The following is an 18,956-nucleotide window of genomic DNA, read 5'->3' on the forward strand; positions in this document are numbered from 1 at the left end:
ATGTAGGTGGAGCTCCTCCTCACCACTGTTATTATATCATGTAGGTGGAGCTCCTCCTCACCACTCTGTTATTATATCATGTAGGTGGAGCTCCTCCTCACCACTCTGTTATTATATCATGTAGGTGGAGCTCCTCCTCACCACTCTGTCATTACTACATATAGACCCTACTTTACGGACTTTATTGTCCCCATGGGGAAATGTTGTTCCAGTGTCATGTACACGTTTAGAGTGGTGTTTAAATACCAAAACAAATGGACAACTTTCATAACAGTTACAGAACAATAAAACTTGGCAGGTAAAAACTCAATATCAGCACATACAAGCTTGAACCCCCCAAAAAACATACAAATCTGACTGATGGGAGCTGACTGATGGAGGCTGATGGATGGGGGCTGACGGATGGAGGCTGACGGATGGGAGCTGACTGATGGAGGCTGATGGATGGGAGCTGACGGATGGGAGCTGACGGATGGAGGCTGATGGATGGGAGCTGACGGATGGAGAGCTGGAGGCGGATGGAGGCTGACGGATGGGAGCTGACGGATGGAGGCTGACGGATGGATGGATGGGAGGCTGACGGATGGAGGGATGGGAGCTGATGGATGGGGAGCTGACGGATGGGATGGAGGCTGATGGGGGATGGGGCTGACGGATGGGAGCTGACGGATGGGAGGACGGATGGAGGCTGATGGATGGGAGCTGACTGATGGATGGATGGGAGCTGACGGATGGGAGCTGACGGATGGGAGCTGACGGATGGGAGGCTGACGGATGGGAGCTGACGGATGGGAGGCTGACGGATGGGAGCTGACGGATGGAGGCTGACGGATGGGAGCTGACGCTGGATGGGGGAGCTGACGGATGATGGGAGCTGACGGATGGGAGCTGACGGATGGGAGCTGACGGATGGAGCTGACGGATGGGAGCTGACGGATGGAGGCTGACGGATGGAGGCTGACGGATGGGAGCTGACGGATGACGGATGTACGGAGGCGGATGGGAGCTGACGGATGGGAGCTGGGAGCGGATGGAGCTGACGGATGGAGGCTGACGGATGGAGCTGACGGATGGGAGCGGATGGAGGCTGACGGATGGAGGCTGACGGATGGAGCTGACGGATGGGAGCTGACGGATGGGAGCTGACGGATGGGAGCTGACGGATGGGAGGCTGACGGATGGAGGCTGACGGATGGAGGCTGACGGATGGAGGCTGGAGGCTGACGGATGGGAGGCTGACGGATGGAGGCTGACGGATGGGAGCTGACGGATGGAGCTGACGGATGGAGGCTGACGGATGGAGCTGACGGATGGAGCTGCTGATGGAGGCTGACGGGAGCTGACGGATGGAGGCTGACGGATGGAGGCTGACGGATGGGAGGCTGACGGATGGAGGCTGACGGATGGGAGCTGACGGATGGGAGCTGACGGATGGAGGCTGACGGATGGGAGCTGACGGATGGGAGCTGCGGATGACGGATGGGGGCTGACGGATGGGGGCTGACGGATGGGAGCTGACGGATGGGAGCTGACGGATGGAGGCTGACGGATGGGAGCTGACGGATGGGAGCTGACGGATGGGAGCTTACGAATGGAAGGTGGTCTGAGAGTTGAGGCAGAACAGATGGTATTGAGAGCGGAGGACGCATTCGTGGTCTCGGAGGGAGCCAGTCAGATCCGCAGCCTCAGCAACGCACCTCACTGTGTCCCCTGGCGTCGAGTTTGCTCCAGGTTTTGTTGACGCTGGTTAGCCACTCCTCTCCACAACACCACTCTAAGCCCCCTCCTGTATACATGATATATGTGGTGTTTCCTAACGATTACAGATATATATATATATATTTTTAAATCCCACCTCTCTCTGTGGACCACCTCTCTCTATAGACCACCTCTCTCTGTGGACCACCTCTCTCTGTGGACCACCTCTCTCTGTGGACCACCTCTCTCTGTGGACCACCTCTCTCTGTGGACCACCTCTCTGTGGACCACCTCTCTCTATAGACCACCTCTCTCTGTGGACCACTATAGACTCTCTCTATGGACCACCTCTCTCTATGGGACCTGTAGACCCTCTCTCTGTGGACCACCTCTCTCTATAGACCACCTCTCTCTGTGGACCACCTCTCTCTATGGACCACTCTCTCTCTGTGGACCACCTCTCTCTATGGACCACCTCTCTCTATAGACCACCTCTCTCTATGGACTGTAGACCACCTCTCTCTGTGGACCACCTCTCTCTGTGGACCCTCTCTCTATGGACCACCTCTCTCTATGGACCACCTCTCTCTACTCTCTCTAGACCACCTCTCTCTATGGACCACCTCTCTCTGGACCACTCTCTCTATGGACCACCTCTCTCTGTGGACCACCTCTCTCTGTGGACCACCTCTCTATGGACCACCTCTCTCTGGACCACCTCTCTCTGTGGACCACCTCTCTCTATGGACCACCTCTCTCTGTGGACCACCTCTCTCTATAGACCACCTCTCTCTGTGGACCACCTCTCTCTGTGGACCACCTCTCTTGATTTCCACGGGCCATATATTTTTCAACTCTTAGACAAAATGAAGTCACTGCGTAAGTTCATTTAACCAGCACTGTTTCCCCTATGGCAGTTTCTTGGGTCTGTCTAACTGCCGTTTAGGTCCAGGTGCTGACAAATCTTCAGTCTTTCAGACATCCACAGACGCTTCATATTGTATTGTTTTATGTTTGTTTATGAGAAATGCATAATTTTTTATTTATTTATTTTACCTTTATTTGACTAGGCAAATAAGAACAAATTCTTATTTTCAAAGACGGCCTAAGAACAGTGGGTTAACTGCCTGTTCAGGGGCAGAACTATTTGTTTGTTCGGGGTTTGAACTTGCAACCTTCCGGTTACTAGTCCAACGCTCTAACCACTAGGCTACACTGCCGCCCCAAAATGGAACTTACTATAATCAAGATGGAACATAACTATTTTGTTGGTGATCAGGAGAGACACTACACAAGTTCATTTGTCCTGTCCCATTGTCAGTTTGGCAGTTGCTTCGGTCTGCCTAACTGACGTTTAGGTCCTATGGGTTTGCCAGCGTGTCTCTTGTTGTGCGAATAAAGGTTTGCTCTACAGCTGAAACGCTTCCCACATTCAGTGCACAGGTACGGTTTCTCTCCCGTGTGAACTCTCTGGTGGATTTTGAAAGTTCCTTCTCGACTGTATGTCTTCCCACAGATGGAGCAAAGGTACGGTTTCTCTCCCGTGTGTGTCAGTACATGACTTTTTAAGTATGCTTTTTTCACAAAACTATTTCCACACACAAGGCAGCTGTAGGGTCTCTCTCCAGTGTGCGTTCGCTGGTGAATTTTAATGTAGCTTTCATTGACGAAACATTTCCCACAGTCAGGGCAGGAGTACGGCTTCTCTCCAACATGCTGTAACTGGTGGTCTTGGATTTGCCCTTTCTCAGTGAATTCCGCCCCGCAAAGGGAGCATTGGTAAGACGGCTTCTTACTGGTGTGAGTTTTCATGTGTTTTTTTAGTGCTGGTAGAGTTTGGCACATCTCCCCACATTCTATGCAATTCTGAAATGTCTTAGCTGTGTGGTTCTTCTGGTGTTGTTCAGGTTCTCCTGATGTCGAGGGACTGTCCTCTCCAGCGGACCACAATTTGGGGTTCAGCCCTGCGTGGAAGACATGGTGTGAAGTCGGTCAAACCAGCATGTACTTCGTGAAGAAGTAAGAAAGTCCAATGGAAATGTGGTCAAACACTTACTAGGACATAAATGTTTATCTTTTCAGAACTACTCAACATTATTATTTTTTAAATCGGATAAAACTGTTTTGAAGTGTAAATTTCAAGTGTAATGTCTGAAGTATATTTTTTTGCATAATAAACTCAAGCTGACAAACGTTTCCATAGTTACTGCTATGCATAGTTATTACTGGGACAGATGACAAACGTTTCCATAGTTACTGCTATGCATAGTTATTACTGGGACAGATGACAAACGTTTCCATAGTTACTGCTATGCATAGTTATTACTGGGACAGATGACAAACGTTTCCATAGTTACTGCTATGCATAGTTATTACTGGGACAGATGACAAACGTTTCCATAGTTACTGCTATGCATAGTTATTACAGGGACAGTCATTTAAGGTTTCTTCTCACCTCTGTGTGTTTTCATGTGTGTTTTCAGATTTCCTTTCTGCGTGAATCCTCTGCCGCACACAGAGCAGCCGTGAGGTTTCTCTCCTGTGTGTGTTCTCATGTGCCTCTTCAGCTTCATTGCTTCCGATAGTTGTTTTCCACACACTACACAGTCGTGAGACTTCTTAGCTTTGGGATTCTTCCGGTGTTGTCCAGGTATTCCTGATGCAGGAAAGAAAGACAGTGGCCATGTCCGAATACCCATACTAGTCTACTACGTACTTAAAACGGCACACTCATTTCGACGTTTGTTCTAGTAGAATTCACACGTTTTTTCCTGACTCACGTGTCTGACCACAGCTGATAATCAATAGTGAAGACATACTATAACACTTTAAAAATATATATATTTCCGCATACTATTTAGTACGCCGGACCTAATGAAAGGAGCGAATGAAGTGTGCCCTGTTTTTTTTGTTGCTGCGCAGCGAGTCCTGTGTGCGGCTCCAAGCTGTTTACTTGTAAAAGTTTTTTAAATGTTTTAAATGTGAGTTATCACTGGTCACATTCCAGGCTGACTGCATTGCAGACGCATGCCAGACCTCACGACGCATGGATAGGTGTTTAACATAAATATTATCATCAAACCACGTCATAGGATACGGCAATCTGATGCCCGACTGTGCAGTCGATGACATGGCACGCAACCATTGGCTGATGCAATGTACAGTACCAGTCTGCAATGTACAGTACCAGTCTAAATGTACAGTACCAGTCTGCAATGTACAGTACCAGTCTAAATGTACAGTACCAGTCAAAATGTACAGTACCAGTCAAAATGTACAGTACCAGTCTAAATGTACAGTACCAGTCTGAAATGTACAGTACCAGTCTAAATGTACAGTACCAGTCTGAAATGTACAGTACCAGTCTAAATGTACAGTACCAGCAATGTACAGTACCAGTCAAAATGTACAGTACCAGTCTAAATGTACAGTACCAGTAAATGTGTACCAGTCTAAATGTACAGTACCAGTCTAAATGTACAGTACCAGTCTAAATGTACAGTACCAGTCTGCAATGTACAGTACCAGTCTAAATGTACAGTACCAGTCTACAATGTACAGTACCAGTCAAAATGTACAGTACCAGTCAGAAATGTACAGTACCAGTCAAAATGTACAGTACCAGTCAAAATGTACAGTACCAGTCAAAATGTACAGTACCAGTCTAAATGTACAGTACCAGTCAAAATGTACAGTACCAGTCAAAATGTACAGTACCAGTCTAAATGTACAGTACCAGTCTGCAATGTACCAGTCAAAAGTACCAGTCAAAATGTACAGTACCAGTCAAAATGTACAGTACCAGTACCAGTACCAGTCTAAATGTACAGTACCAGTCAAAATGTACAGTACCAGTCAGCAATGTACAGTACCAGTCAAAATGTACAGTACCAGTCAAAATGTACAGTACCAGTCTAAATGTACAGTACCAGTCTAAATGTACAGTACCAGTCAAAATGTACAGTACCAGTCAAAATGTACAGTACCAGTCAAAATGTACAGTACCAGTCAAAATGTACAGTACCAGTCAAAATGTACAGTACCAGTCTAAATGTACAGTACCAGTCAAAATTTTGGACATACCTACTCGTTCAAGGGTTTTTTCTTTATTTTTACTATTTTCTACATTGTAGAATAATAGTAAAAACATCAAAACTACGAAATAACACATATGGAATCATGTAGTAACCATAAAAGTGTATAAAAAAAAAAAAATCCTAATATATTTTATATTTGAGATTCTTCAAAGTAGCCACACTTTGCCTTGACAGTTTCTACAAGTGCAGTCGTAAAAACCATCAAGAGCTATGATGAAACTGGCTCTCATGAGGACCGCCACAGGAAAGGAAGACCCAGAGTTACCTCTGCTGCAGAGGATACGTTCATTAGAGTTACCTCTGCTGCAGAGGATACGTTCATTAGAGTTATCTGCACCTCAGATTGCAGCCCAAATAAATGCTTCACAGAGTTCAAGTAACAGACGCATCTCAACATCAACTGTTCAGAGGAGACTGCGTGAATCCGGCTTTCATGGTCGAATTGCTGCAAAGAAAACCACTACTAAAGGACACCAATAAGAAGAAGAGACTTGCTTGGGCCAAGAAACACGAGCAATGGACATTAGACCAGTGGATATCTGTCCTTGGGTCTGATGAGTCCAAATTTGAGATTTTTGGTTCCAAGCATCGTGTCTTTGTCAGATGCAGAGTAGGTGAACGGATGATCTCCGAATATGTGGTTCCCACCATGGAGCATGAATGAGGTGGTATGATGGTGCTTTGCTGGTGACACGGTCTGTGATTTATTTAGAATTCAAGACACACTTAACCAGCATCGCGACCACAGCATTCTGCAGCAATACGCCATCCCATCTGGTTTGCACTTAGTGGGACTATCACTTGCTTTTCAACAGGACAGTGACCCAACACACCTCCAGGCTGTGTAAGGGCTATTTGACCAAGGAGAGTGATGGAGTGCTGCATCAGATGACCTGGCCTCCACAATCACACGACCTCAACCCAATTGAGACGGTTTGGGATGAGTTGGACCGCAGAGTGAAGGAAAAGCAGCCAACAAGTATTCAGCATATGTGGGAACTCCTTCAAGACTGTCGGGATTAGCATTCCAGGTGAAGCTGGTTGAGAGAATGTCAAGAGTGTGCAAAACTGTCATTAAGGCAAAGGGTGGCTACTTTGAAGAATCTCAAATATAAAACATATTTTGATTTCTTTAACACTTTTTATGGTTACTACATGATTCCATGTGTGTTATTTCGCAGTTTTGATGTCTTTACTATTATTCTACAATGTAGAAAATAGTAAAAAATTAAGAAAAACCCTTGAATGATTAGGTATGTCCAAACTTTTGACTGGTACTGTAGTTGAGTTTTACATGCAACATTACTAAATTTGAGCTGTGGTAAACTTAGTGTGATAAACCATATTTTCAGTCACTCAGATCACTTAGGCTACACTCTAGCTGTCATGGTTTCCTACATGGCTGCTCACACACAAGAATCTCATTATTTTAAAAAGGATCTCTGTGGCTTTTCACCTGTGTCAACTTTCTGATGGTGTGTTTTGAGTAACTCTTTCTGGTAGAACAGCTCTCCACAGACAGACTTGTAGAAGCCTCTCTCTATGTGTGTCCTCCGGTGTAACACGAGGTCGTAGGCAGCAGGGAACTCCTGTCCACAGCCAAAGCAGCGGTGAGACGTCGTGGCTGTGTCGTGGTTCTCCTGGTGTTGCTCAGGTTCTCCTGATGTAGAGGTAGTCTCCTCACTGCGGTGGCTGGAGGCAGGACTCATTCCTGTGAGGGGAAATAATATGGATTTACTAATAGAGCATATATAGGTAACTGCCAAAATAAAGGAAACACTTGAGTCAATTAGGAATCTGGCTGCTCTGTTATGTTGTGGGGAGCATTTTCATGGCATGGGTTTGGTCCAATCCACCCCTTAGAGGACAAGATAAACACCAATAAATACACCACCATTCTGACTGATCACCGTCAACCTTTGGCAAATCATTTCTATCCAGATGGGGGAGGATGACAATGCCCCCATCCGCAGGGCACGAGTGGTCACTGAATAGTTTGATGAGCATGAAAACGATGTAAACCATATGCCATGGCCGTCTCAGTCACCAGATCTCAACCCAGTTGAACTATGGGAAATTCTGGAGCAGGGCCAGAGCCAGCGTTTTCCCACCACCATCAACAAAACAACAAAGGATGTAATTTATTGTAGAAGAATGGTGTCGTATCCCTGCAAGAGTTCCAGACCCTTGTTGAATTCAAGCAAAGGCACATTGAAGATGTTTCTGTCTCATGGTGTCCCACCCCCAAGAGAGTTCCAGACCCTTGTAGAATTCAAGCCAAGGCACATTAAAGATGTTTCTGTCTCATGGTGTCCCACCCCCAAGAGAGTTCCAGACCCTTGTAGAATTCAAGCAAAGGCACATTAAAGATGTTTCTGTCTCATGGTGTCCCACCCCCAAGAGAGTTCCAGAACCTTGTAGAATTCAAGCAATGGCACATTAAAGATGTTCTGACCAATTAAAACACTATATGTTGGTGCTTCCTCTTTTTTAGCAGTTACCTTGTAGGTCCATTACTACGGAAACGGAAAGGGGGATACCTAGTCAGTTGTACAACTGAATGCCTTCAACTGAAATGGCTCTTCCGCATTTAACCCAACCCCTATGGTGGTATAGTATAGTGTCCCAAATGGCACCCTTTTCCCTTTGGGGGCTCTGGTCAAAAGTAGTGCACTATGTAGGGGATAGGGTGCCATTTAGGACTAACCTTTGTGTTCTTTAATAGCATCATATCCCAGCCCCTTACCGAGTTGAGGAGGATCCCAAGTAGCTGCTTCTTCACGTTTAATAAATCCACCAACTTCCTCTCCTTCCTCCTCCTCCTCAGTGTGACCACTCTCTCGCTTTACAGCGGATGTTTGCAGGTGTGCAGTCATGGTATGTGTCCCACATGGAACACTGTTCCTTATATAGTGAGTCCTCTGGTGTAGCATGAGGTCATAGGCACCAGGGAACTCCTGTCCACAGGCACAGCAGTAGTGGTGAGACGACGCGGCTGTCTGATGAGTCTCCCGGAGAGACGATTTTTCTGTCTGATGAGTCTCCCGGTGAGACGATTTTTCTGTCTGATGAGTCTCCTGGAGAGACGATTTTTCTGTCTGATGAGTCTCCCGGAGAGACGATTTTTCTGTCTGATGAATCTCCCGGTGAGACGGCGTGGCTGTCTGATGAGTCTCCCGGAGAGACGATTTTTCTGTCTGATGAGTCTCCCGGTGAGTCTCCTGGTGTTGCTCAGGTTCTCCTGATGTAGAGGTAGTCTCCTCACTGCCGTGGCTGGAGGCAGGACTCATTCCTGTGGGGGGAAATAATATGGATTTACTAATAGAGCATATAGGTCAATAACTATGGTAGTATTGGTTGAGTCGATCCCAAATGACTCCCTATTCCCTTTAGAGTGCACTACTTTTGACCAGAACCCTATGGGCCCTAGTCAAAAGTAGTGCACTATGTAGGGAATAGGTTGCCATGAGGGATGTATCACAGGGTAAAGTAGTGCACTATGTAGGGAATAGGGTGCCATTAGGGATGTATCACAGGGTAAAGTAGTGCACTATGTAGGGAATAGGGTGCCATTAGGGATGTATCACAGGGTAAAGTAGTGCACTATGTCAGGAATAGGGTGCCATTTGGGGCCTATATTTTATGTTTAAAGGCATCCTTTCACCACTACTTACCAAGCTGAAGAGAATCCAAATGACCTAATTCTCCTTCAGAATGTATCAATCCACCTACTTCTTCCTCCCTTTTCTCTTCTTCCTTCTCTTCCTCCTCAGTGTCATTACTCTCTCTCTACAGTGTGGGCAGTCATATCTTCCTGCTGAGTCAAGCCCATGCCACAGACAGGGCAGGAGTAAGGTTTCTCTCCTGTGTGCACTACCTGGTGTATCGTCAAGTTCTTCCTGGATGCAGAACATCGGTAAGGTTTCACCCCTTGGTGGATCTGTTGGTGTCCGCATAGTTTATACGAGGTAGGGAACTCCTTTCCACACTCTCTGCAGCCGTGTGTCTCTTCTTGGATTTGTGTTTGGACTGGTCCTATTGTTTAGGTTCTCCTGAGGTAGAACCTCCTCACTGTCAGTGTGACGGCTGCAACTCTCTCCTGTGGCGAAATAGGAAGAGTCCGGTCCGTCTAGCTCCAATGGGAACCACATTAGAGGCCCAGTTCCAAATAGAACCTACACACTTGTTGAGATCTGATTGGTCTAAGCAGTATGGGGATGATTGCACCTGACCTCTCAGAGGACAAGGTGGAGCTTTTTCTCAAGTGGGATCTTATTGGACTATCAGCATGAACTAATAAAGCCAATCTCTGTCTGCTCACTGGTTGCTAAAAGCAATTTCCACAAAGATGATATGCGTTCGAAATTGCACTCTGTTCCCTATATACAGCATCAATGTATTGCACTAAAGGATTGTCATTTGGGACGTAAACCTTAGGTCTTTGTCAGGTTATTCTCTCTTGTGTCCAGCTACATGGGACAACTATTGAAAGGCATTGCACACTCACCAGTATTACTCTGACCACAAGGTGCATGATCGTCATCTTCTGGCTCCTCTTTGAATACAATGTTAAATCTTTGGAGCATCTCGCGACCCTGGAGTCTGCTGCTCTGGTCACCATGGTTACGGCCAGGACTCCGCCATTTTGACTGTTGGCGTTCATCAAACTATTAAAAAGGTGAGAGAGCACATCACAAAAATGTATCAATAATGTCAATTAATCTTTGTTTACAGTCCTAACAACTAGCTTAGTTAGGGTTGATAACGTATTTTTTTTTTAGATAACTAGCTAGCTGACCGTCCTGACAACTTATCGACTTATTCAACTCTGACAAGTGAAGTTGCATAGCTAAACGCGTTAGTTAGCTAATATAGCTAGCTAGTTAACGTTAGCAAACGAATAAGTTACGAGGTTGTCTTCTCACCTCATGCATTGTGAATGGGCTTCAAATATCTCAAAGAATATGTTGTTGTGCCAGAGTTATTCCAGTCTCTTTGCTGTGCTGTGAGGGAGAAATGGTATCTAACGATAGCGCGCTGCTACAACTGGCTAGTAGTGTAGCTCCTAAACTGGCAGAGGCGGAAATCCTGCGTTGCATAGTTCCATACTTTAACTAGTCCAGCCAGTGAATAATACTTAACGTTACCATAACCGTATCATAAGTTATATCTGGTGATATTAGCTGTATGGAACTAGCTACAATGCTTTGAAGTGCGATAAATAAACTGGTTAGTTAACATCAGCTAGCTGCATTACTACTTCCGTGTTTGGTTTACGTCGTCTTCTTGGTGCGCCTTAGTAAATCAAATCCAAATCAAATCAAATCAAATCAAATTGTATTGTAAATTCAAATCAAATTGTATCAAAAACAATTGTATTGGTGGCGTGCACATCTTTTGCAGCTGTTATCGCAGGTGCAGTGACATGCTTATGTTTCTAGTTCGTGCAGTAATACCAAACAATACAAAACACTAAATCCCCCAAAAATAAAAAATGTGGAAATGAAGAAATATGAGAACGAGCAATGGTCCAAGTCAAGAATGTCAATGTATATATGTTGAGGTGTGTATAGACAGTATATTAATATATAAGGTGTGTATAGCAGTAGTAATATAGCATTAGCATTGGCTAAAATACAGTATATACATATGAAGTGTGTAAAACAGTATGTAAATATTATTAAAGTGACCAATGTTAGGAAGCAGTCTGTAAGGTGCAGTGTAGAGTACCAGGCAGGGTACTGGGCAGAGGCCGGCTAATGGGGACTAATTAACAATCTGATGGCCTGGAAATAGAAGCTGTTTTATTTTTGCCTCTTGGATGCACCTGTACTGTCATCATCTGGGCTGGATGGGAAAGACAAAGTCCAAAGCCTGTTACAATATATCAGTATACTAAGTAGCCTACTGACACGGTTTCTTAAATCACATGTTTTATAGATAATAAACACATAAGATGTTTATCCCCACAATGCTCTTCTATTCATTCCATCAGGACATGCATATGATCAGTGAGTAACATGTCACTAGTGACACTAGTGGTCTGTAAGTCACTGGATTTCTTGGCACAATAAGTAACATCAATGAGGTGAAATAATAATAATATACAGACAATTCAAATGTGTGGCAAGTAAATAATGTGTTGTTTGACGTAAGTCTTTATGACCAAACAGAAGCTTTGTGCAGAGGGGCCCTTAGTTTTGTTCTTATAAAATATATCAGGAACGAATCACGTAACAGACGAACAGGTGGTGGGAAATATAACATGTCGGAAGAAGTTCGGATTTTCTATCCTTGTGCACTCGCGCACTCCCCCTCATGTATTTAAAGGAATGGATTGGTGGAAAAGGAATATGGTGGAAACTCCCTCGAGCCATGCTTGCGCCAATCCAATGGCTTTAAATGCATGAGGGGTCGTGACCACGTGCACACTTCTGAAAGAGGGCAGAGATAGCAGTTCTGTCATTGTCAAATCAAATCAAATGTTATTTGTCACATGCGGCGAATACAACAGGTGTGGACCTTACAGTGAAACGCGTACTTACAAGCCCTTAATTAACCAACAATGCAGTTTTAAGAAAAAATACACACACACAAAAAAAATGTAACAAATAATTAAAGAGCAGCAGTAAAATAACCATAGCGAGTTTATATACAGGGGGGTACCGGTACAGTTGTTTCTTTGATGCGAAGTGTTCCATGATGTAACGTCACTAATGTTGAGCTGTGCTAAACTAAGTGCGATAAACCAGACTTTCAGTCACTCATAACCACTTACACCTGGGTTGGGGTCAATTTGAGTTTAAGTCAATCCTTTCAGGATGTAAACTGACATTCCAATTCAATAATTGAAAGAAAAAGCATCTATTTTCAATGACTTCTCAATAAGTTGAAAAATAAAAGATGAATAAAAAAATAAAAAATAAACGTTTTTCCATTTTACATTCAAATCACTTCCTGAATTGACTGCCTTCAATTCAAATGAACCCTAAACCTGACTTACAGTCTAGCGGTCATGGTTTCCGTCACAGGTTCTTACACCCAGAATAACATGCAGAATCTCACCTAATCTAATTGAATAGGATCTCTGTGAGTTACACCCAGAATAACATGTAGAATCTCACCTAATCTAATTGAATAGGATCTCTGTGAGTTACACACAGAATAACATGCAGAATCTCACCTAAGAATAACATGCAGAATCTCACCTAATCTAATTGAATAGGATCTCTGTGAGATACACAGAATAACATGCAGAATCTCACCTAATCTAATTGAATAGGATCTCTGTGAGTTACACCCAGAATAACATGTAGAATCTCACCTAATCTAATTGAGTAGGATCTCTGTGAGTTACACCCAGAATAACATGTAGAATCTCACCTAATCTAATTGAATAGGATCTCTGTATCTGCACTGTATGTGTTAGCTCACTAGCCAGGCAGTTTTACAGGAATGATTACATCAATTGTTTAAATTAACTAGATAACTTGTAAATGCAAGAAGTACTAATATTGTATGATATAATAGCAGTCACAGCTTTCCAATAAAAAAAAAATGGAGACATTTATGGTCTGTTCGCATATATATTTTATAGACAATTTATACAGAACATTTGTATAAAACCTGTATAACAGGTATTTACAATTATATAACCAATATTTTTAGGTTGAATGTAATTTATGACACAATTTCTGATTCATCACATGCCCTACTTTTATTTTCCCGCATCAGTAAAAGCAGGAAATGCATCACCTACTGCCGTTCATACCAATTAGACTGGTTTTGTATTTCTCCCTGACCAAGATGGCTGCCATTTTGGCTCCACTATGGAACTTTGAGAGTTTATGGCGTAGCCCCCTCTTGTAATTTAATAGGATATCTATGGCTCCAACTAGTTAGCTACCTAGGTGACGTTAGCTAACCTCCTGTATTGTGAATGAACTCGAAATTATCTCGAGAAGTACGCTGTGCCTGCGTTAATCCACCGTTGCTGGCTTTGCTACGAAGAACAAAAATGTTGTTCTTTCCTTGTTGCGTTCAGCTCAAAGAAAGGTTACGCTAGCTAGTTGCAAGCTAACGTTGGTCAGTGAAGTGAGAACGTAAACAACCGCTTATCCAACGTTAGCTTAGCTAGCTACATTACTACTTCCTTGGGTCTTTCAGATCCTCTCCTGCCTGGACATTACTGCCACCATCTGAGCTGGAGGGAAAGAAAACAGGAACCATAACCAGAATGCTACTTTATTAATCGTGACATGGTTATTCTCAGTGAGGAACATTTCACAAGTGGGCTACAAGTCACGGTTGATTTCTTAGCACCATCACAGCATTGATGAAAAATTGACCCCCCAAAAAAGGGACACTTTTTCCCCCTTTTTGTTGATCATAATATGTTGATTGATGAGATGAGTGAGAGTTAGCATGATTATCTAACTGATCAGAGATGGCGACAACACAGACACAGCTTCAGCGAGAAGAACAACTCCTACCTACTAAAGAGACAAAGTCGCGGCTAATTGTCATAGTACTGGCAGTCCTGCATCTCCGTATCACTCCATCTTAGGCACTTTCTTGGACATTTGAGCCCTGGTTAAGTGCTTTGGCCTGCCTAACTGGCGGGTCGGTCCGATGGGCTTGGCGTCATGTGTCCTCTGGTGCTGTCGGAGCCCTTGTTTACGAACAAAGCTCTTGCCGCATTCAATGCACTCGTGGGGTTTCTCTCCTGTGTGTGTTCTGAGGTGGACTTTGAAGTCAAATTCTCTGGGGTAAGTCTTGCCACACACAGGGCAGACGAGGCACTTTTCTCCCGAGTGAGATCTCATGTGTTTGTGTAGTTCTGGGAGGTTAGAGTGTTCCTCGCCGCACACGAGGCAGCCGTGAGATGTGACGTCCGCGTGGTTCTCCTGGTGTTGTTCAGCTTCTCCCGATGTACAGGGACTCCCCTCACCAGTGGACCAGGAGCTGGGATAATCTCCTGTGGCAAAGAAACAGTGTGAGCTGTTTCAGATACCCTATTTCCTAGTTGTTTAAATGTCATTTAAATGCCCTATTTGTTTTAATGCCATTTAATTTTTTTCTCTCACTCTGTAGCCCACACACTATTTGTAGCTTGCAAACCAGGGTCCTACCACTTCCATTAAAGTTTACATGCAACGTGCTAAATGTGAAGCTGTTAGGCGTGTAGGCTGTCGTCATCAATCATGATTAATCAATAATAATAATAATAAATCAATGACAGCATAACGTGTTCTCACCTGTGTGCACTTTCTGATGCGTTTTTAAATTTCCTTTCTGCGTGAAACTCATCCCACACACAGAGCACTGGTAAGGCCTCTCTCCTGTGTGTGTTCTCATGTGTCTGTCCAGGTAATATGTTTGAGGGAACTCCTTCCCACAGTCTGGGCATCTGTGAGTTGCCTTAGCTCTCCTCTGTCGGTGTTCAAGTGCTCTTGATACAGAGGAACTCAACTCCCCTTCAGAACAGTGAAGCCGCTGATGAATCTTCAGATAGCCTTTCTGAGTGAAACTCTTTCCACAGACTGAGCAAGGATGTTTCTCTCCGGCATGCGACTTCTCGTGTGTTGTCAAATTTCCTTTTTGAGTAAAGGTCTTCTCACACAGAGAGCAAGAGAAAGGCTTCTCTCCTGTGTGGGATCGCTGGTGTACTTTCAGTAATGCTTTATGAGTAAAGGTCTTCTCACACAGAGAGCAAGAGAAAGGCTTCTCTCCTGTGTGGGATCGCTGGTGTACTTTCAGTAATGCTTTATGAGTAAAGGTCTTCTCACACAGAGAGCAAGAGAAAGGCTTCTCTCCTGTGTGGGATCGCTGGTGTACTTTCAGTAATGCTTTATGAGTAAAGGTCTTCTTACACACACAGCAGGTGTAAGGCTTGTCTCCAGTGTTTGTCTTCAAGTGAACCTCCAGAACATTCTTGGAAGAAAACTCTTGTCCACAACAGCAGCCAATCTTGTCATCCGGGTCAGTTTTAATCTGTTCAGAATGTTTCTTCTGGTGGTGGCATCTCAAACTACATTGATGAGTGAAGCCCTTCCCACACTCAGAGCAGGTATAAGGCTTCTCTCCTGTGTGGGTTCTCATGTGTATTTGTAGTGCCGATAATGTCTGGCAGTGTTTCCCACAATCTGGGCATGGGTGGGTCTTTTTCTGCCTCGTTCTGCGTTTCATCTGGTGTTGTTCAGGTTCTCCTGATGTAGAGGGACTCTCCCCGGCTGCAGAGTGATGGATGGGACTCTCTCCTGTGGGGATGAGACAGGACAGATAGTCAGTGAGACGGAGTCAGACTCAGGTTCTCCTGATGTAGAGGGTCTCTCCCCGGCTGCAGAGTGATGGATGGGACTCTCTCCTGTGGGGATGAGACAGGACAGATAGTCAGTGAGACTGAGTCAGACTCAGGTTCTCCTGATGTAGAGGGTCTCTCCCCGGCTGCAGAGTGATGGATGGGACTCTCTCCTGTGGGGATGAGACAGGACAGATAGTCAGTGAGACTGAGTCAGGCTCTCCTGATGTAGAGGGTCTCCCTGGCTGCAGAGTGATGGCTGAGACTCTCTCCTGTGGGGATGAGACAGGACAGATAGTCAGTGAGACTGAGTCAGACTCAGGTTCTCCTGATGTTGAGGGCATCTCCTCGCCTGCAGAGTGATGGCTGGGACTGAGTCTAAGTTTATTGTACATACCTACTGCGTTTCTCCATTGTTTTACACCACCTCCCGTGCTATTCATATTCTCATATGTATGGCAACACACAAGACTGAGTCCCAAATCATGCCACCCTATTCCCTATATAGGGCACCACTTTTGATTAGAGCCCGATGGACCATAGAGAGCAGTGTAGTAGATAGGGATTAGTATTCCCTTTGGGACCCATCCCAAGTTAGCCTGGCTCCAGCTACTCACCTGTATTATCTAGTTCCCAGTCTTCTTCTTCTTTGACTACGATATTAAATGTTGGTGTTTCACTGTTGATGTCCAGACTCACAGTAACCCTCTCCTGACCCTGCGGTTTGTCTTTCTGATCACCATGGTTCCTGTCAGGACCCGGGGACACAGTGGGTTGGGGTTTAGTGGAGCAGGATGGAGACGGGATGGACGGGTCTTCAGAGTCCTATATGATGAAGAGTGACAGCGCAGTTTTCACAACAACCTACATTATGAAAGATGGACTAAGCAATATGACACCATCCTTAACAGCAAGGCAATGTCTCTGCTTGTTATAGAAATTACCATTTCTCAGTAAAGAAACCGTTCCAACTAAATATACTTGGTTTAAAAACGATCAATCAATGCAAACCAAATTACAGCAGCTAATTTATTGTATTTTCATTCACCTAGCTAGCTAGCACTGGACAGTTAGCTAACGTTAGATACCTACTAGAAAACAAAGTCGCATCATCAAGCAACAAAAACGTAGCTAGCTAGTACTGCTGTTACTAGCATGCGTTGAGCAACTTGACTTGCAAGCTAGCCGCACCATTTGGTATAGCAACAAACGAGCAGTTTGCAGAGCAGAAAAGTGATGTGGCTAGCACACGTTCAGATGACTACCTCTTCCATTGTAAATCAATCCCTGAGCTAGCTAGCTAACTGATAAGTTAGATATAAATCTAGTTTAGTTTTAACTTATGATGACTGCCAATGCTGTTGGTCGTAACCTCGCGTCTCGTCGGATGTAGACTGGGAAATACCAACACCTGAGAATATTTAATCGAAAGTTACTGTATTTTTTTTTTTACAAATAGCAATGCTAACGTTAGAATGTTTACATTTATATAACGGGTAAATAAACTGTCAAACTCTCGTTGGCTTCCTGCTTCCGGTTTAGCGCCGACATGCGGTCTGGAAGTTAAAGGCAATAGATTTAAGATTTCTTGCAGTGGTGCAGTGTAAATACTTTGAAATACTACATAAGTAGTTTTGGGGGGTATCTGTACTTTACATTTTTTAACCACCTTTTACTCCAAATCATGGACTTTTTACTCCACACATTTTCCCTAACACCCAAAAGTACTCATTACATATTGAATGCTTAGCAGGACAGGAAAATGGTTCAAGACACGCATGTATCAAGATAACATCCCTGGTCACTCCTGCCTCTGGTCTGGCAGACTCACTAAACACAAATATGTTGTAAAATATGTCTGAGTGTTGGGAGTGAAACTCTTGAGGAAATGAGGGATACAAATGATGTTATGATGTAGGATGCTTGTTCCTGACATGGTTTTGGGAAACGCTGCCTTAGAGCACGTGTCAAACTCATTCCGCGGAGGACCGAGTGTCTGCAGGTTTTCGCTCCACCCTTGTACTTGATTGACGAATAAAGGTCCCTCATTAGTAAGGATCTCTGTCTTAATTGAAAGGAAAAAAATAAATACCTGCAAACACTCGTCCCTCCTTACAGCCATTTTGAGTGATCACTTTAAACCAGGGCTCTCTAACCCTGTTCCTGGGGAGCTACCGTCCTGTAGGTTTAAACCAGGGCTCTCCAACACTTTTCCTGGGGAGCTACTGTCCTGTAGGTTTAAACCAGGGCTCTCCAACACTGTTCCTTCCTGTAGGTTTAAACCAGGCCTCTCCAACACTGTTCCGTCTTGTCGGTTTAAACCAGGCCTCTCCAACACTGTTCCGTCTTGTCGGTTTAAACCAGGCCTCTCCAACACTGTTCCCTCTTGTAGGTTTAAACCAGGCCTCTCCAACACTGTTCCGTCTTGTCGGTTTAAACCAGGCCTCTCCAACACTGTAAACCAGGCCTCTCCAACACTGTTCCGTCTTGTCGGTTTAAACCAGGCCTCTCCAACACTGTTCCTTCCTGTAGGTTTAAACCAGGCCTCTCCAACACTGTTCCTTCCTGTAGGTTTAAACCAGGCCTCTCCAACACTGTTCCCTCTTGTCGGTTTAAACCAGGCCTCTCCAACACTGTTCCCTCTTGTAGGTTTAAACCAGGCCTCTCCAACACTGTTCCCTCTTGTAGGTTTAAACCAGGCCTCTCCAACACTGTTCCTTCCTGTAGGTTTAAACCAGGCCTCTCCAACACTGTTCCCTCTTGTAGGTTTAAACCAGGCCTCTCCAACACTGTTCCATCTTGTCGGTTTAAACCAGGCCTCTCCAACACTGTTCCATCTTGTCGGTTTAAACCAGGCCTCT

The 18,956-nt window shown here is 44.6% G+C and overlaps 3 protein-coding genes across 8 annotated transcripts; all 3 read right to left on the reverse strand.

The window, feature by feature from the left end:
• Window positions 1-274: 274 nt before the first annotated feature.
• LOC121845404 (splicing factor 3A subunit 2-like) lies at window positions 275-1,796 on the reverse strand. The gene is made up of 2 exons (XM_042316705.1): window positions 1,698-1,796; window positions 275-1,570 (listed from the first exon to the last, which is right to left on the reverse strand). Exons 1-2 carry the CDS (start codon window positions 1,794-1,796, stop codon window positions 275-277), a joined length of 1,395 nt encoding a protein of 464 aa, XP_042172639.1.
• Window positions 1,797-2,458: 662 nt separating this feature from the next.
• On the reverse strand, window positions 2,459-10,861 carry LOC112240719 (gastrula zinc finger protein XlCGF57.1). The gene is made up of 7 exons (XM_042316736.1): window positions 10,721-10,861; window positions 10,303-10,462; window positions 8,542-9,087; window positions 7,252-7,506; window positions 4,154-4,354; window positions 2,944-3,662; window positions 2,459-2,734 (listed from the first exon to the last, which is right to left on the reverse strand). Exons 1-6 carry the CDS (start codon window positions 10,727-10,729, stop codon window positions 3,016-3,018), a joined length of 1,818 nt encoding a protein of 605 aa, XP_042172670.1. The 5' UTR covers window positions 10,730-10,861; the 3' UTR covers window positions 2,459-2,734; window positions 2,944-3,015.
• A 2,504-nt stretch (window positions 10,862-13,365) lies between these two features.
• On the reverse strand, window positions 13,366-18,547 carry LOC121838727 (oocyte zinc finger protein XlCOF6-like). 6 transcript variants are annotated; one of them, XM_042316742.1, is made up of 4 exons: window positions 18,188-18,294; window positions 16,713-16,920; window positions 15,053-16,054; window positions 13,366-14,772 (listed from the first exon to the last, which is right to left on the reverse strand). In XM_042316742.1, the coding sequence occupies exons 1-4, from the start codon at window positions 18,215-18,217 to the stop codon at window positions 14,348-14,350; spliced, it is 1,665 nt and encodes a 554-aa protein (XP_042172676.1). In that variant the 5' UTR covers window positions 18,218-18,294; the 3' UTR covers window positions 13,366-14,347. The 6 variants fall into 6 exon arrangements, with proteins under 6 accessions (XP_042172676.1, XP_042172678.1, XP_042172679.1 ...); XM_042316744.1 differs by lacking the exon at window positions 18,188-18,294 and adding an exon at window positions 17,361-17,645; XM_042316745.1 differs by lacking the exon at window positions 18,188-18,294 and adding an exon at window positions 17,287-17,645.
• Window positions 18,548-18,956: the final 409 nt, after the last annotated feature.

This window comes from Oncorhynchus tshawytscha, unplaced genomic scaffold (genome assembly GCF_018296145.1).
Source record: "Oncorhynchus tshawytscha isolate Ot180627B unplaced genomic scaffold, Otsh_v2.0 Un_scaffold_7692_pilon_pilon, whole genome shotgun sequence".
Taxonomy (NCBI): Eukaryota; Metazoa; Chordata; class Actinopteri; order Salmoniformes; family Salmonidae; genus Oncorhynchus; species Oncorhynchus tshawytscha.

Excerpts from the sequence above, each read along its gene's own strand:
- LOC121845404 (XM_042316705.1), bottom strand. The coding sequence starts at position 1,796 with ATGTATACAGGAGGGGGCTTAGAGTGGTGTTGTGGAGAGGAGTGGCTA. Across the intron at positions 1,571-1,697 it reads ACGCCAGGGGACACAGTGAG|CTCCCATCCGTCAGCTCCCA; the intron begins GTGCGTTGCTGA and ends CCCATCCGTCAG.
- LOC121838727 (XM_042316742.1), bottom strand. The coding sequence starts at position 18,217 with ATGGCTGTAAGGAGGGACGAGTGTTTGCAG. Across the intron at positions 16,921-18,187 it reads GGAGGGACGAGTGTTTGCAG|GACTCTGAAGACCCGTCCAT; the intron begins GTATTTATTTTT and ends TTCATCATATAG. Across the intron at positions 16,055-16,712 it reads CTGGGAACTAGATAATACAG|GAGAGAGTCCCATCCATCAC; the intron begins GTGAGTAGCTGG and ends TCATCCCCACAG.
- LOC112240719 (XM_042316736.1), bottom strand. Across the intron at positions 9,088-10,302 it reads TTGTGGTCAGAGTAATACTG|GAATGAGTCCTGCCTCCAGC; the intron begins GTGAGTGTGCAA and ends TTCCCCCCACAG. Across the intron at positions 3,663-4,153 it reads ACACATGAAAACACACAGAG|GGCTGAACCCCAAATTGTGG; the intron begins GTGAGAAGAAAC and ends TCTTCCACGCAG.